Source organism: Artemia franciscana, chromosome 3 (genome assembly GCF_032884065.1).
Source record: "Artemia franciscana chromosome 3, ASM3288406v1, whole genome shotgun sequence".
NCBI classification, from domain to species: Eukaryota; Metazoa; Arthropoda; class Branchiopoda; order Anostraca; family Artemiidae; genus Artemia; species Artemia franciscana.
Genome location: NC_088865.1, coordinates 23,508,639 through 23,526,968, shown reverse-complemented (window position 1 = coordinate 23,526,968; position 18,330 = coordinate 23,508,639). Strand labels below are relative to the sequence as shown.

General features: G+C 34.4%; 1 protein-coding gene across 4 annotated transcripts in view; it reads left to right on the top strand.

The window, feature by feature from the left end:
• The window catches only part of LOC136025045 (transforming acidic coiled-coil-containing protein 2-like), a 189,620-nt gene that overhangs the window by 80,240 nt on the left and 91,050 nt on the right, over positions 1–18,330 (top strand). For all 4 annotated transcript variants that reach the window (XM_065700719.1, XM_065700714.1, XM_065700718.1 and 1 more), the window contains one exon: positions 61–218. In XM_065700719.1, coding sequence (XP_065556791.1) covers positions 61–218 — 158 coding nt within the window. The remainder of the gene's footprint in view (positions 1–60; positions 219–18,330) is intronic.

Genomic DNA, 18,330 nt, shown 5'->3' with positions numbered 1-18,330 from the left:
TTAAACTAAACGTTTCTTGGATTTAATGCAACGCACGCTAATTTTTTATACGGTTTATAGGTTTTTCCAAGTAACCCAAAGGTTTATGCGGCTGAGTTAGATCCTAAAGAAGCGTGGGCTGAACGGACTGGAGTCATAATTAAAGAAGTACACGAAGAGTATGTGCAAATTGCAAGTGAATTTGTTTCTCAAATTGTTGCCGATGCTCCATTATTAAGGTACGTTCTTTACCAAAATAGACCATTGTCAGAAATGGAAATAAAATTATGTTTAAAATTGGCTACGAAGTACAAACCCTCCAAGTAAATCATAATCAACGTATCATCCGTTTTTAGGTCGGGATTCTTTGGACTGACCTTACGTAGAAGACTTTCTATCTCTTCCTGTGTGTGTCCATGCCTCAATAAAAAAAAAATTCCTATTTGAGCTTTCACAGTTTTTTTTTCTTAAAAGAGATTAATAAGCCTTTGATTTTTATTTAAGTTCATTTTTGTTTGTAATAAATGTAATAAAAAAGAGAACAATTTTAACTAGAATCGTGTGGTTCGAACTCACAAATGCGGCTCAATAAGTACATCTCCTTTTGAGTTATTATTTTTTTCTTTTCTTAAAAATTAATAAATAAAGGTTTTTGTCTTCTTTTGGGCCATTCCCTAGGGGATTCCTTCTAGTTTGGTGGTTTGTAATCCGCAACTTTGGTAATGAAACAGGAGTTAAGGGTCGATATTAGCTAATTTGTCAGGCTGCCTAACAAAAGTGTTTTTGTTTTCCTTAAACTGAAGAAAGAATTAAGAAAGGAGTGGTACTAATTCACGAAAGTGTTTTTCTTCTTTTCTTGAAAAAGAAAAAAATAAGCCTTTGATTTTTATTAAAGTTCATTTTTGCATATCATAATTGTAAAAAACAGAAGAATTATAGCACGGGTGATTCGAACTCACAAGTGCAGCTCAATAAATAAATCTGCCGAAAAGTTTCTTTTTTTTCTCTCTGGTCACATTATCTCGGTCAAGATTACAATGTTTATACCTTTAACTCTAGCGTATGCGCAATTACGGTATTTCTTTGTTTTTCGTCATCCAGAATGTCGAATTCGAATATTTATGAGCTTGTGGTAAAACCTTTATGAGTGATTATTTTGTTGTTCTTTTTCAAAAAATGAAATAAATAACGGTCTGTGTCTTTTTTCGGGCCAATCCCTGGGGGATTTCTCCTAGTTTGGCGATTTGTAATCTGCGCTTTGGTAACGAAACCGAAGGTAAGGGGTAGATATTAGCTAATTTGTCAGGCAGCCTAACACAACCCTTTTTGTTCTGCTTAAACTAAAGAAAGAATTAGGAAAGGAGTGGCACTAATCCACGAAAGCGTAAGACTGTGGACAAGTATACTTTTTAATTTTTCAGATCGGAAACTCAGGGTGACTTCGTAGCTAAAGTCCAGGCAAGACTAGCACCCGAAAATAAATTATGCCCGGTGCCAAATATCCTTCTCACGGGAAGTTAAGTTTTTTTCATAACCTTATAGACATATACTCCTACATAATTAATATTATGCACCTGGTTTTGCTCTTGTTTTGGATATATACTAGGAATATCTTTCCGTATAAGAAAATGGGACATATGGTTTGCTATAGTTTTTTTTTTCTCAAATAATGTGTCCCTTGCCCGCTTAGGTCAATATGGGTTTGGACCTTTCCAAAGTACAACGATGACAAACCCCATTTCTTTCATTCTCCGGTTCTTTTTTTGCAAATTAAATAAAAAAAAACTAATTTTTTTAGCTGAAGGTAAGGAGCGACATTAAAACTTAAAACGAACAGAAATTACTCCGTATATGAAATGGGTTGTCCCCTCCGCAATCCCTCGCTCTTTACGCTAAAGCTTTTAATTGTTTTAAAAAGTAGAATTGTGGCAAAGAGTCAAACTTCAGCGTAAAGAGCGAGGGATTGCGGAGGGGACAACCCATTTCATATACGGAGTAATTTCTGTTCGTTTTAAGTATTAATGTCGCTCCTTACTTTCAGCTAAAAAAATTAGTTTTTTTTTTATTTAATTTCTGAACGTTTTTGAATTAATGCATGTTTGGTTTTGGCTCTCCGCACATAAATTATTAAAATGAAATTTGTATATTAATTCTTTTTTTGGCTAAATGGCTTTCTCTTAGTTTTGATCAGACGATTTTGAGAAATAAGGGGTGGAGAAGGAGGCCTAGTTGCCCTCCAATTTTTTGGTTACTTAAAAAGGCAACTAGAACTTTTAATTTTTAATGAACGTTTTTATTAGTAAAAAATACACGTAACTTAAGAATTAACTTACATAACAAACTTTCATAACCTTATATTTTTATTATGTATACGAGGGGTTTGTACCCTCGTTAATACCTCGCTCTTTACACTAAATCGTAAGTTTTGTCCCAATTCTTTAAGAATGACCCCTGAATCAGAAAGGCCGTAGAATAAATAGTTGAAATTACTAAAAATACTTTAGCATAAAGAGCAAGGTATTTATCTCCTCCTAAATACCTCGCTCTTTATGCTAAAGTATTTTTAGAACCCCTCATATGCGTAATTATCTCTGTTCGTTTTAAGTTTCAATGCTACTTCTTCCTTTCATTTGAAAAACCGTCTTCATGTTTATTTTTCATTGTTTTCTTATAGTAATGCTAGAGAATCCTGCGCCCTTTTCATCGAATTTTTCTTCCCCCATGACAGATTCCTCCAAGGAAAGATCCTCCAACATAGCCCCCTCTCCTCAGCCCCACCCCCAAACAAAATAAAATCCCCCTGAAAACGTCTGTACACTTCCCAATAACCATTACTATATGTAAACACTGGTCAAAGTTTGTAACTTGCAGCCTCTCCCCCAGGGATTGTGGGGGAGTAAGTCATCCCCAAAGACATAGTTGTCATGGTTTCCGACTATGCTGAACAAAATGGCTATCTCAAAATTTTGATCCGTTGACTTTGGGAAGAAAATGAGCATGGGAGGGGGCCTAGATGCCCTCCAATTTTTTTGGTCACTTAAAAAGGGCACTAGAACTTTTCATTTCCGTTAGAATGAGCCCTCTTGCGACATTCTAGGACCACTTGGTCGATACGATGACCCCTGGGGAAAAGAAAAAGAAAAAACAAAAAAAAAAACAAACAAATAAACACGCACCCGTGATTTGTCTTCTGGCAAAAAATACAAAATTCCACATTTTTGTAGATAGGAGCTTGAAACTTCTATAGTAGGGTTCTCTGATACGCTGAATCTGATGGTGTCATTTTCGTTAAGATCCTACGACTTTTAGGGGATGTTTCTCCCTATTTTCTTGAATAAGGCAAATTTTCTCAGGCTCGTAACTTTTGATGGGTAAGACGAAACTTGATGAAACTTATATATTTAAAATCAGCATTAAAATGCGATTTTTTTTATGTAGCTATTGATATCAAAATTCAATTTTTTAGAGTTTTGGTTACTATTGAGCCGGGTCGCTCCTTACTACAGTTCGTTACCACGAACTGTTTGATAAACATACGAAAGAAAAAATCCAGAGCCAGACAGAGAAGTGGATTTAGAGAGGGCGGAATAGTAAGAAATTTAATTGAATTATCAAGTGTTAATAATACTTGATCGTTCATGATACAATAACCTTTAAGGAAAAAAAAACGTGCCATCAGTCTGCCACCTGTAGCACCGCCCAGTCATGCGTCAAGTAAAAATAAGAATAGGAAACCAACATAAAATATCCAACCAACAAGGCTTAAAAGGGGGGGGGGTACCAATCTTAGGAAAATAAGTAGTATGACATTGCCTCTGCTCTCCTGGTCCGTTTACATCAGTTAACAGATTGTGGGAACAAGCTTAACCTCTAAGGTATCAGCCGCTTGAACAATTATTTTTGAAATAACATAGTTTTGAGTTTATGTTTAGATGTTGCAAGAGACTGCGATAAATCTAAGTTCAATCTAAATTGGTTCCAATTATGGATTGTTCTAAGAAAAAACTCAGTTCTTTCTTGTGTAATTCTTGACTGATAATATTTGTGTGCTTTTTTGGTAAAACGAGTGCGGTTAATTTACTTGTTGGAACATGCCTGAACAAAGAAAATACGAAGGAATATTTTAGGGGAAGGTAGCTTTCAAGTGCTACTTGGTACTCTAAAGTATTATGGTGTATAAATGAAACAAAAGTTACATCAGAATGTTTAAGTGCGTAGCAAAGGGGACATATTGTATTTAAACTTTCCCTCAAGTTTGGGTGGCACAAAAGAAATTTTGGAACCCTCCACCCCATAATTGTTCGGTTCTGAACCATTGAAGGATAATTAGGACACTTGCTCCTGTTTCCTTCCAAGTTCCGTTAAGGCCCAACAGCTCCAAATGGTAAATATGCGGATTATAAGAACTTATGAACCCCCTACAGAGGCCAAAATGGATATGAATTTTCCAGAAGAAAATAACTAGCCTAATTACTCTTACTTCCCGCCAACTTTGGTTGAGACTAAATATCCCCTTCTTTTAAATGTTCTGATGAAGTGCAAGAAGGTGTTTCTCCTCTTATTTATTCCTGTAAAGGCTAGATTGACGCTTTTTCCTCAAGAGTCCTAACTAAGACATTAGCTCTTACTTTTGCTAAGTACCAATACCTCTTCCTGGTAAATGTCCCAATTAGAGGAATTTAGAGCCCCCCCCCCCCACATGGGTCGAATATGACATCCTTAAAGCCGCAGCTGGCACAATCAATCTTACTTTCCGCCAAGTTTGGTTGATGTCCGACCTTTCACCACGGTAGATGTCCTGATGACACGTATCCAGGGATCCCTCCACCTCCAGAGGATGAATTATGACTGCATTCTCAGAAAGACCGACAAGGAAATTTAGTCTTACTTTCAACAAGTCTCCTTTGAGACCAAGTAGCCGTTTTTTTGGTGCATCTTCTGATGACAAGAACCTAAGATGTTCCATCCCCCACAGAGGCTAGATCCGGTTTGAACTTCCCAAAAATACAACTATGACAATAGCTCTTGCTTCCCATCAGCTTTTGTTGAGATCTGGCTAATGCTTCTGTAAGATAACATTGTGACAAGAATTACAGAACTTTCCTCGCCTCCCCCTTCTCTACAAAGAGGATTGTTGCAGGACTCCCCAAAAGTGCAACCAGAACACTACCTTTTTTTCCAATCCTTCCAATCAAATTTTGTTGAGAACTGACATTACCTTCTTATATATGTCCAAATGACAAGATTGTAAACCCCCACACATAAGTGTTGGATAGTTGATGAACTTGTTTCAGTCTGCTTCTGCGCTATGGCTTTAGACGTATGTGAAAACGTCAGAAAATTCGATCAGAAGCCAAAATATTGTTTTTAAAATGTTTGGGATTTCCCAAACATTTGGGAATTTCCCGTCCTGGGAATTCCTGTCCTGACCGAGTTGATTGGTGTGCTGGATTCAGGATCCTTTGTCTGGATCCGAGGATTCGAGGGTTTGAATCCTAGTGTACCCAATTATTTAGTTCGGGACTGTGGCATAACTCTGCAAGCTCAGCCGGATTCGACCCAGCTCTAAATGGGTACCTGGAGAAATCTGGAGAAGGTAAACAGGAAGGTGCGCCAAAGCACAGGATGGCTGGCCCCCAACCCCCCATTGCAGTTTCTGGCTGAAGGGCCAAGAAACGGAGACCAGCACCGCCGGTAGGGACTGTAAAGTCTAATGCCGTATTCTTTACCTTTTTACTTTTTTTTGGGGGGGGGGTATTTAAGATTGACCTCCCTTTAATTATTTCTTAGAAATCTAGAAGAGATACAGTAACATTTTTGTTATCATTTGTATCGAAGAGATGATTGCATACTCTATGCAGTCTGATATTACATGATCTTTAAGAAGTTTGCTGTCGGAGCTATTGGTTTTTCTGTTGGCGTCTTGCTCTGTATAGGAGGCTTAAAAAAATATTTTTATTTTATTCTGGAAAATTGTTTGAAAATTTTCAAGTTTCAGAGGAGAATTCCTTCCCCGTTTCACGTCCGTTCCCTATACCGGGAGGAAGTTTTAAACTTCCATCTTTTACCACTACCGAGCCAAAAAAAAACTATGCAAATAATAGAGCTGCACTGCCACACGATTATACGTCTTGTATATTCCGAATTCCAAAGCTGTCCCATTATCGCTCTAGTCAAACCTCACTGGAATAATAATGGAAAGATAGAACAATGAGGACCGGAGTCAGCGCATATGGTCAACGTTTCACGAAGTCTCCTGATTTGTATGATGCTTCCTATGTTTTATCATACTTTTTGCATAGCCTACCAGTGTTTACACTATGGGGATTTCCCCCCTAAAATGGGGATTTTTAAGTCTTTTAGGGGCGAGAGTTTTTTTAGGGATTTGGGGATTTTCTAGGGATTTTTCCTCTCCCATGGACTTTTAGGGAAATTTTGGGGGTTTTCCTTTAATTTGTTCATCATCATCATCTTCTTGACCAGAGAAGCAGGATAATTCGATTTAGGATCTGTTTCCTTGCGAATTGAACTTGGAATCACAGAGAAGAACTTCTTCAGTTGCTGAAAAAAATTTAACACCACACAGATTTTGAGATGTACAGGAGTCCTAAGTAACAAACTAACAACAAAGAACTGTTTGAAACAGTTCCATGCTGATGTGGGCTTCAAACAATAATTTCAGCTTGGACTGTTCTCGATTAATGAAGTCATATGGTTTTTCATTTTTGGGTTGTTTTTTCATAAGATTATTTGGTAGATAGCATGTCATTTTTATACAGGTCAGATAAATAAAGTTATAATATATTTTGATAATTTTATAGGGTACGTAGTTGTTCTTACCGTAGTAAATTTTTTTGACAAGCATTGCATGTACGATTCTTTTTCTCCACAGTACTTGTATGATGTTTACGATTTCTGTGTAAAATCAAAAAAACTTGAACTCAAACTTGTAGCCAGCTTTATAAGTACTGACGTGAACAATAGAGGTAGGCTATAACTATTCGAACACCTCTCTTACCGTTTCATTACTCTAGTTTTTAGCAGACAAACAAACTGACAGCCATTTGACAGCCGTTAAAAACAATGGCACATGTAGGAATAAATAGATTGTGTGTTTTTGGCAAGCCTACGTACCCAGGGGAAAATCATGAACCTTCATACTAGAATTGGTAAATTTTTTGTTGTTCAATTTTGTTTACTTACAAATAAAGTGAACATACCACTCGATGTCTTTTTTTTATGTTCTTTACAAATATGACAATTACTTCTGTCGCAAATTTAAATTTAAGCGCAATTTGAGCTCTTGAAACCAAAATTTTTCTAGTTTTGGGGTGTAAACAAAGCTTAAAACATTGGTCTCAGCATTGAACTTCCTGCAGAAGGACTATGTGGAATCAACTAGTGCTTTAGAAATCGATGGAAACAATCCGAAGGTTTAACTTCCCCTTGAAAGCGTTTACTTGGGTCCGAACGGACAAGATTCCCTCTCTACGTCAAGGTCAGATACCGCCGTCCCCCCTGATTCAATCGAAGTAGTTCTCAAAGCTGCACAGGCGTTCCATATCAAAGCAGTAGGCCAGATACAGAAAAGGTTCCATTTCGAAGACGACATTTACAAATATGCTGAAATGGTTGACCCAGTGTCAGCCCAATCACTTCAGCCTGCCTCTGCTACCTTTTGTTAGGAAGTATGGACAGATTCCATGGGACGGAACCAAAACCGAGCAGGAGTGGAGGAGGCAGAGCCTCATCGATATTGAAAACGTTAAAACAATGGATGCCGTGACCTGCTGGTGTTTGGTATTCGTGAAAAAAACAATGCTGCCGGAACAGAATTTGTATCCTAACCTGAAACCGGCAGTATTATTTATTTCCACTGTTCCATTTTCAAATGTCAATGTCGAGAGGTTTTTCAGTGCTGTAAGAGTAGTAAAAACTGACCGTCAGAATAAATTGAAAACATAAACTTTGCAGGGGATTCTAAAAACAAAATATGGAATGAAAAGGGCTCAAGAAAGTGTGGAATGTGAAGATGATTAGTTATTTCACCACATGAGAACGGTGAAAGATTCAGCCATATTAAAAAAATGTTGAAGACACATCAGGGGAAGATAAGGTCTGATAACGTTTTACAAGTTCCGATTGAACATATTGAACATCTTGTACTGTAATCTACATTACAGTATTACATTTTCTTTTCTATTTGCTTAATATTATTTGAAGTATATTTGAAGCTATTTGTATTTAGCTGATGATTAAAAAGCACTTTAAACGGCATGACAAGACATTCTATTATGGTAGTGATAGCTAGACTTCAATCTAAGAAGCCAAAATATGTTACCTTTCAATGGTACGGGTAAAATGAGATAGGTAGAAGCGGTTCAGGGAGTAATCAGGAAATGGAGATTTTTAGGGATTTTGGAACTGAAGATGGGGATTTCTAGGGATTTTTCAGCTCTTTATTTGGGATTTAAAAAATGAGAAAGTGGAAACACTGTAGCCTACATTTCTGCTTGTTGGGATAAATGTGTCCCCACGAAACACATTCAAAGCATTTATTGTGCTTTGGAATTAACGCTGAGCTCGTAAAATTTTTAGCAGACTGAGACCAGTGCGAAGAGGCTGGGATTGTCAATGCCAGGCTTTATCATGCTAAGAAACAAATTTCTTTTTCTTGCTATTTTATTAGCTTTATTCAGCTAATCTCATTAGCTTTATCATGCTAAGAAATAAACAATGACGTAGACCACACTGCCTTTCCATAATACAAATACAGAAGAGAGAATAATGAGGACTTTTTTCCCAAGACAGTGAACTGTCTATATCTAAGGGCTGTCTTCAGCAAAGAAAATGATAAACAATAACACACTTACAATAAAAGTTCTCGGTTAAAAATCCATTTTTTTTTAAATAGCCTTGGCATCATTACTTCTTAACGAAAAGTTTAGCCAAGACTGTGTGATAAAAGTTAACATTTTACAAGCTAAAAAGGTTTATTCATTTCACTAACTGTATTTATTAAAAATCGGAATAATTTCTTATTGCGATATTTGCCTTCTCTGCAGCTAATCTTGTAGTTCTTTTGGGATTGGGCTTGTTTTTATTCGTTCCTATTTTTGTTTTATTTGAATTAGATCATTTTCTATAATTAATTTTGTGAACATAGGGTTGAGTGTGTATTCACCGAAGTCTCTATTTAGGGATGTATTATTATTTAAGCTTCGTTTGATTTCGATTGCCTCGCGGACGGTTTGTGTGATTCCTAGGTCATTGCTAATTAGAATTGTTTCGTCAAATAGAACATAATGGTTTGGATAATAAAAAATATGATTGCTTAAAGCTGAATCAAAAGATATGGATTTATTTTTAGATTTTAATGCTTTTTGAATACTTTCTTTGTGTTGCTATAATCTTGTTCCTAAATTTTGGTGGGTTCGACCAATGTAATAATTTCCATTATTAATGGAAATGGATTGAAAAAAAATGGATTTTTAACCGAGAACTTTTATTGTAAGTGTGTTATTGTTTATTATTTTCTTTGCTGAAGACGGCCCCTAGATATAGGGCCGAAATTTTCAAATTTGTTTTGTTGGTTCACTGTCTTGGGAGAAAAGTCCTCGTTATTCTCTCTTCTGTATTTGTGCTAAGAAATAAATTTCGTATGATATCTACTGATTGCGACACTTTGGTTTTCCCATTGGAAAACCGTCATTTTGATATCCCTGAATCATATCGTTTCAAGATTTTCATCTTTTTTAATGGCAAATGAAAAGTAAACATCATGACAATGCCACTGTATACATGTTGATTTTATACAGCGCTACTGTTTGATAAGCGGGTTGCTAACCTAATCAATATCATAATCCTAGTCAACTTTAACCTCGTCACAGTCGTCTCTCCCCGTAATTTCATGATATCCGTTGCTTTCGAAAATTTTCTTAGACTTAACCGTAATTTGATGAATTCACCATACCTCCCACCAAGAAATGATGCACACACTAGTTCTAGATTCATGTCGTTTGCTACTGTTTTTAAATGACAAAAAAATTATTGTTTTGATCAAAGAAGGCTAAATGAATACAGAAATTTAAATATTTATGAATAAACTGTTTTTCTTTAAAAAAAGAAATTACCAGGAGCTTTTGCTAAACCAGTTTTTCGGTTGAAAATGTCTTGCTTCTCTATAAGTGCTTTGACCTAGTTTAAGGCTTTGTTGATAAATGTGGGAGAACAATTGTTGCTACCGTACCAATTTGGAATTTAGCACACTTAGGAAGCATAATTATAGGGGTCTTGTCACTTTTTTAAAGTCTTATTGATGAAAAGCCAGAATTTGCTTTTCAGTCTGTTTTAGACAGATAATTCAGACGGATTAGTGACTTTGGCGTCTATAATGAAATATGCTCGGTATTTGTCTTTTCATTTTTATAGCTGGGCTAAAATAGTTTTAGTTTATAAAAAGCTTCTATGTTTACTTCTTTGAGATGTAATAGGAATAGAGGAAAATTCCCTTAACAGATTTTTATCCCCAAGTTGCATTTACAGAAGTGTACGTACTTCTTAGAAGGTGGGGGAAACCAGCCATGATTAGGACAAATTGACTGTTGTATCTGACATATGCTATGCATTATTTAATAGCACGAAGCCACATCATTCCGCTATACACTAATACCTTCTTTTAATTAGATTTTTTTTTGCAAATTTTTCTAAATTAAATCCTAGTAATAGTACATATAGGTAAAGGCATTTGAGAACTTTCACCGTCCTAACTACTGTTTAGACCAGTTGTTCCTGGCCTGAACTGTTTTACAGTGGTTTAATTTATTTATAGCAATATAAAAACTTGTGAACTAGACCCGTCTATGCCATGGTCTATGCATTGAAGGGTGAAGAAAGGTTAAAGCATGTTTATGTTTTTTCTAATTTATCCTAGAAATCGCGCCTTGTTTTCTATGGTTTAGAACAGGATTATTGTGGAACTGAGCATATTTTAGCTATTAAATTATATTTTTATAATAGCTATTAATTATATTATTAAATCATATTTTAACTATGAAATCTAGCTCAGTGATTAGACAGAAATGGGTGTTTCGTATTCTGTAATAGCCTGCTATTTTTTCTGTATCATTTTCACTTTCTTTATATGTACTTTTTTTTTAACAGAATAATCTATCAAATTCATGGTGAAAATTTGGTATTTCAGAAACATGTTTGATCTTCTAAATTTTGCATTTTAGTAAAGCAAAGGGACTCCCTCAATGATTAATATCGGGAAATATTTACTGGAACAAATTGTCAGATCTCAATATAACTTGCTGGAAATTAGTGGTAAGCTAATTGTCTTGGTTTTGCGTTTCTACGGAAATGAAGAGAAATTGGAAAACAATTTATCCCTTCTTACCTCCTTGTATATTTATCTGAAGGCTCATTAAAAGTTACAAAAATTTGGGCTCAAGCATGTGCTTTAAAGGTACTTTGCAAAAACAAAATGTCTGGTGAGAAAGAATCGCCATATGAAACAGATGGGAGAGATAAAATTCCCCCACCCTTGGGGAAAATTCTCCCCGGATAATTCCCCCCATGGAAGATTCCCTCACATGCAAAATTGAGCAGCCACAGAGAAAGTACAAAATAGGTACCTCAAAATGTCGATCAGATGTTCTAAGGGATAACAAAAGGACCAAACACCAAAAACAGTTTTAGCACATGGGCTGGTTGGTCTCCAATTACTGTTGACTTATAAAAAAAAGTACCAGAATTTTCAATTCTCGATCGAATTAGCATCCTTCGAAGTTTCTACGACCACGAGAGGGTGGTTGGGGATGAGGTAGGGGCATCGCCACTCCTATACGATATAAATTTGGCTAATTTTGAGGTTTAATGTTGCTCTTTACTTTCATGATAATAGCATAAACCAGAAATATTCCCAAAAATCAAGAGGGATTAGATATCAATTTCTAATTCCACCCTCCCCTGCTCCTTCTTTAGAACAATTCTGTATTTACCCGAAGGCTCAATGAGAGTTAGGATGGTTTGCATTAAAATTCTCTCTTTGAGGCATCTGCCTCCCTCCAAAGTTTGAACGACCACCCTTTCCATAAAAACCTCAAATCATAATAATGGACAACTTGCATAGCTTAGAGCCCTTGCTATGGGGTCTAGAAGTGTGGTTGTCAAACCCGGAGGCATGGTTATTTTACCTTTGAACTTTTTTGAACAAAATGGCTATCTCAAAATTTTGACCGGGTGCGATTGGGGAAAATGAGGAGGCGGGGTTGGAAACGCCTAGACCTGTCACTGATAGAGAAATGGTAGCTATTATTTAGTTGAATCTTAATATTAAGATTTATTGGGAATTAGTTTAATGGGAATTTAAAAAAATAGCCTGAAACCTCTCGAAAATGGAGTAGGATCAAAATGAAAGTACCAAAATGAGGTTGGACCAAAACAAGATAGGACCATTGGAATCATCTTTGTCGAAAACCAAATTTAGAAGGATTACAGTTGCCCCCTTCCCCTTTGAACAACAGGGGAAATCACTTTCGCATTGGTAACACCTTTTTGGTCACCTATTGTGTCACCTTTTATTTTTATTTTCATAGCTGATCGTATCGAACCAGTTGTCGTAGAATGTTGGGAGAGGGCTCATTCTAGCATAAACCGAAATATCTTGTGACATTTTCACGCAACAAAACACATCATGAACCCCTTATCAGGAGGTTTTGAGCCAACCTCCTACATCCTTCATCTGGAATTAGATGAAGGTTATATGTTTTGTTTTCTTTGTGCTCAATAAAGTGCTAGTTATAGAATTCTACAGATGCTGGGAAATATCATGCGTCTGTTTGAGCTAGTTTTATAGATGTATCTTGCGTAATATACGATGTAGTAATTTGTGTCTTTCGTCAGCTTCGATGTACACTTTCGTAAGAAAAACCTTCTGTTATTTTTTTTTTTCAATCCTCAAATGAATCAACTGATCAAACAAACGTTTTAAATAAATGTCTATAATAACCGTTTAGTTTGTCACCTTTAAGAACGAACCCCCTGTGCCCCGGCGTCCCCGTTGTAGTTGTGTCCCTGTGTCCCGGTCGTCATTTATATTCCCAGTATCCCGGTCGTCATTTGTGTCCCAGTGTCCCAGTCTGTAATTTCTCTTTGAGCGTCCCGGTCGTCATTTATATTCCTTGTGTGCCGGTGTCCCGGTCGTCATTTGTGTCCCGGTGTCCCGGTCGTCATTTGTGTCCCGGTGTCCCGGTCTGTATTTTTGTCAGTCGACAAACATGACGTCATTCGAAAAACAACTTCATGATGACATACAGCTCAATCCTTATAATGACGTCAGTCGACACACAAACATGACGTCAGTCGACAGACACACAAACAAACAACATATTTATATATATATCTATATATATAAAAATAAGTTGTCTGTCTGTCTGTGGATGTGTGGATCAGGTGACGTCACCTGAAAAAACTGGATCAGGTGACGTCAAAACTGAAAAAACTAAAAAAAGGCAAAAACTACAAAAAAAACTAAAAACTAATAAAAAAAATAAAAAAGCTAAAAAACTAAAAAAAAACTAAAAAAAAGGCAAAAACTACAAAAAAAAACTAAAAACTAATAAAAAAGCTAAAAAACTAAAAAAACTAAAAAAAGGCAAAAACTACAAAAAAAACTAAAAACTAATAAAAAAAATAAAAAAGCTAAAAAACTAAAAAAACTAAAAAAACTAAAAAAAGGTAAAAAACTAAAAAAACTAAAAACTAAAAAAAACTAAAAGAAAAACTAAAAAAAGGTAAAAAACTAAAAAAAAATAAAAAATAAAAAAAAAATAAAAAAAAGGAAAAAACTGAAAAATAAGCTAAAATAAAGGTAAAAACCAATAAAAAACTAAAAAGAAAAAAAAGGAAAAAACTAAAAAAAATTTTCATCTAAAAAACTAAAAAAAACTAAAAAAGGTAAAAACTAAAAGAACTAAAAAAGAAAAAAATAAATGACGACACTCAAAGAGAAAGCGACCAGGACAAAAGGAATGTTCGATTAGCAATCAACAAAGCACCGGGACACAGGGAGTATAAATGACGACCAGGACATAAGTAAAAAAAAAAACTATCTATATATATAAAAATAAGTTGTCTGTGGATCTGTGGATCGTGGATCAGGTGACGTCACCTGAAAAAACTGGATCAGGTGACGTCAAAACTGAAAAAACTAAAAAAAGGCAACATAAAGGTAAAAACCAATAAAAAACTAAAAAGAAAAAAAGGAAAAAACTAAAAAAAATTTTCATCTAAAAAACTAAAAAAAACTAAAAAAGGTAAAAACTAAAAGAACTAAAAAAGAAAAAAATAAATGACGACACTCAAAGAGAAAGCGACCAGGACAAAAGGAATGTTCGATTAGCAATCAACAAAGCACCGGGACACAGGGAGTATAAATGACGACCAGGACATAAGTAAAAAAAAAAATTAACAAAACTAAAAAGAAGGTAAAAACTACAGAAAAACTAAAAAGAAAAAAAAAACTAAAAACTAATAAAAAAACTAAAAAATCTAAAAATCTAAATAAACTAAAAAAGAAAAAAAAAGGAAAAAAATAAAGGAGAAAAACAAAACTAAAAAACGAATGTATATACAGACCGGTACACCGGGATACAAATGACGACCGGGACACAGGGAATATAAATGACGACCGGGACACAGGGACACAACTACAACGGGGACACCGGGGGAAACAGGGGGATATAAATGACGACCGGGACAAAAAAACTAAAAAGAAAAAAAAACTAAAAACTAATAAAAAAACTAAAAAATCTAAAAATCTAAATAAGCTAAAAAAGAAAAAAAAGGAAAAAAATAAAGGAGAAAAACAAAACTAAAAAAGAATGTATATACAGACCGGGACACCGGGATACAAATGACGACCGGGACACAGGGAATATAAATGACGACCGGGACACAGGGATATATATATATATATATATATATATATATATATATATATATATATATATCTATCTATATTCACAGGTGGGACATAGGGACACAACTACAATGGCGCGTAACTATTATGGCGCGTAACGACTTACGCGCGCGGGGGGGCTTGGGGGGGGCGCGAAGCGCCCCCTCCAACTAGGTGTTGGGGTGGCGCGAAGCGCCACCCCAACAGCTAGTATATATATATATATATATATATATATATATACTAGCTGTTGGGGTGGCGCTTCGCGCCACCCCAACACCTAGTTGGTGGGGGCGCTTCGCGCCCCCCCCCCAAGCCCCCCCGCGCGCGTAAGTCGTTACGTGCCATAATAGTTACGCGCCATTGTAGTTGTGTCCCTATGTCCCACCTGTGAATATAGATATATATATATATATATATATATATATATATATATATATATATATATATATATATATATATATATATATATATATATATATATATATATATATATATATATATATATATATATATATATATATATATATATATATGGTTTTAACTACGTAAAACTTGCGAATATACAACATTCTTTGCTGTCCCATTGTCTTTGCATATAAATAGATTGTCAGGTTTACCGACTCTTGAACATGCAACATATAATGGTCCATGGGAAAACAATCTGTATTCAGATCTATACCTCATGATTCTAATGATTGCCCTTGAGCTTTGTTGATGGTGATTGCTAATCGACCATTCCCTGTCCCGGTGTCCCGGTCGTCATTTACATCCCCCTGTTTCCCCCGGTGTCCCCGTTGTAGTTGTGTCCCTGTGTCCCGGTCGTCATTTATATTCCCTGTGTCCCGGTCGTCATTTGTATCCCGGTGTACCGGTCTGTATATACATTCGTTTTTTAGTTTTGTTTTTCTCCTTTATTTTTTTCCTTTTTTTTTCTTTTTTAGTTTATTTAGATTTTTAGATTTTTTTGTTTTTTTATTAGTTTTTAGTTTTTTTTTCTTTTTAGTTTTTTTGTAGTTTTTACCTTCTTTTTAGTTTTGTTAATTTTTTTTTTTACTTATGTCCTGGTCGTCATTTATACTCCCTGTGTCCCGGTGCTTTGTTGATTGCTAATCGAACATTCCTTTTGTCCTGGTCGCTTTCTCTTTGAGTGTCGTCATTTATTTTTTTCTTTTTTAGTTCTTTTAGTTTTTACCTTTTTTAGTTTTTTTTTAGTTTTTTAGATGAAATTTTTTTTAGTTTTTTCCTTTTTTTCTTTTTAGTTTTTTATTGGTTTTTACCTTTATGTTAGCTTATTTTTCAGTTTTTTCCTTTTTTTTTAGTTTTTTTTATTTTTTATTTTTTTTAGTTTTTTACCTTTTTTTTAGTTTTTTTAGTTTTTTTAGTTTTTTAGCTTTTTTACTTTTTTTATTAGTTTTTAGTTTTTTTGTAGTTTTTGCCTTTTTTAGTTTTTTCAGTTTTTTTTTTTAGTTTTTTTATTGGTTTTTACCTTTATTTTAGCTTATTTTTCAGTTTTTTCCTTTTTTTAGTTTTTTTTAGTTTTTAGTTTTTTAGTTTTTTACCTTTTTTTAGTTTTTTTTAGTTTTTTTAGTTTTTTAGCTTTTTTATTTTTTTTATTAGTTTTTAGTTTTTTTTTGTAGTTTTTGCCTTTTTTTTAGTTTTTTTAGTTTTTTAGCTTTTTTATTAGTTTTTAGTTTTTTTTGTAGTTTTTGCCTTTTTTTAGTTTTTTTAGTTTTTTAGCTTTTTTATTTTTTTTTATTAGTTTTTAGTTTTTTTTGTAGTTTTTGCCTTTTTTTAGTTTTTTCAGTTTTGACGTCACCTGATCCAGTTTTTTCAGGTGACGTCACCTGATCCACGATCCACAGATCCACAGACAACTTATTTTTATATATATAGATAGTTTTTTTTTTTTACTTATGTCCTGGTCGTCATTTATACTCCCTGTGTCCCGGTGCTTTGTTGATTGCTAATCGAACATTCCTTTTGTCCTGGTCGCTTTCTCTTTGAGTGTCGTCATTTTTTTTTTCTTTTTTAGTTCTTTTAGTTTTTACCTTTTTTAGTTTTTTTTAGTTTTTTAGATGAAATTTTTTTTTAGTTTTTTCCTTTTTTTCTTTTTAGTTTTTTATTGGTTTTTACCTTTATTTTAGCTTATTTTTCAGTTTTTTCCTTTTTTTAGTTTTTTTATTTTTTATTTTTTTTAGTTTTTTACCTTTTTTTAGTTTTTTTAGTTTTTTTAGTTTTTTAGCTTTTTTACTTTTTTTATTAGTTTTTAGTTTTTTTTGTAGTTTTTGCCTTTTTTTAGTTTTTTCAGTTTTTTTTTAGTTTTTTATTGGTTTTTACCTTTATTTTAGCTTATTTTTCAGTTTTTTCCTTTTTTTTAGTTTTTTTTAGTTTTTAGTTTTTAGTTTTTTACCTTTTTTTAGTTTTTTTAGTTTTTTAGCTTTTTTATTTTTTTTATTAGTTTTTAGTTTTTTTTTGTAGTTTTTGCCTTTTTTTAGTTTTTTTAGTTTTTTAGCTTTTTTATTAGTTTTTAGTTTTTTTTGTAGTTTTTGCCTTTTTTTAGTTTTTTTAGTTTTTTAGCTTTTTTATTTTTTTTATTAGTTTTTAGTTTTTTTTGTAGTTTTTGCCTTTTTTAGTTTTTTCAGTTTTGACGTCACCTGATCCAGTTTTTTCAGGTGACGTCACCTGATCCATCCACAGACAGACAGACAACTTATTTTTATATATATAGACTAGCTGTTGGGCTTCGCGCCACCCCAACACCTAGTTGGTGGGGGCGCTTCGCGCCCCCCCCCAAGCCCCCCCGCGCGCGTAAGTCGTTACGCGCCATAATAGTTACGCGCCATTGTAGTTGTGTCCCTATGTCCCACCTGTGAATATAGATAGATATATATATATATGGTTTTAACTACGTAAAACTTGCGAATATACAACATTCTTTGCTGTCCCATTGTCTTTGCATATAAATAGATTGTCAGGTTTACCGACTCTTGAACATGCAACATATAATGGTCCATGGGAAAACAATCTGTATTCAGATCTATACCTCATGATTCTAATGATTGCCCTTGAGCTTTGTTGATGGTGATTGCTAATCGACCATTCCCTGTCCCGGTGTCCCGGTCGTCATTTACATCCCCCTGTTTCCTCCGGTGTCCCCGTTGTAGTTGTGTCCCTGTGTCCCGGTCGTCATTTATATTCCCTGTGTCCCGGTCGTCATTTGTATCCCGGTGTCCCGGTCTGTATATACATTCGTTTTTTAGTTTTGTTTTTCTCCTTTATTTTTTTCCTTTTTTTTTTCTTTTTTAGCTTATTTAGATTTTTAGATTTTTTAGTTTTTTTATTAGTTTTTAGTTCTTTTTTCTTTTTAGTTTTTTTGTCCCGGT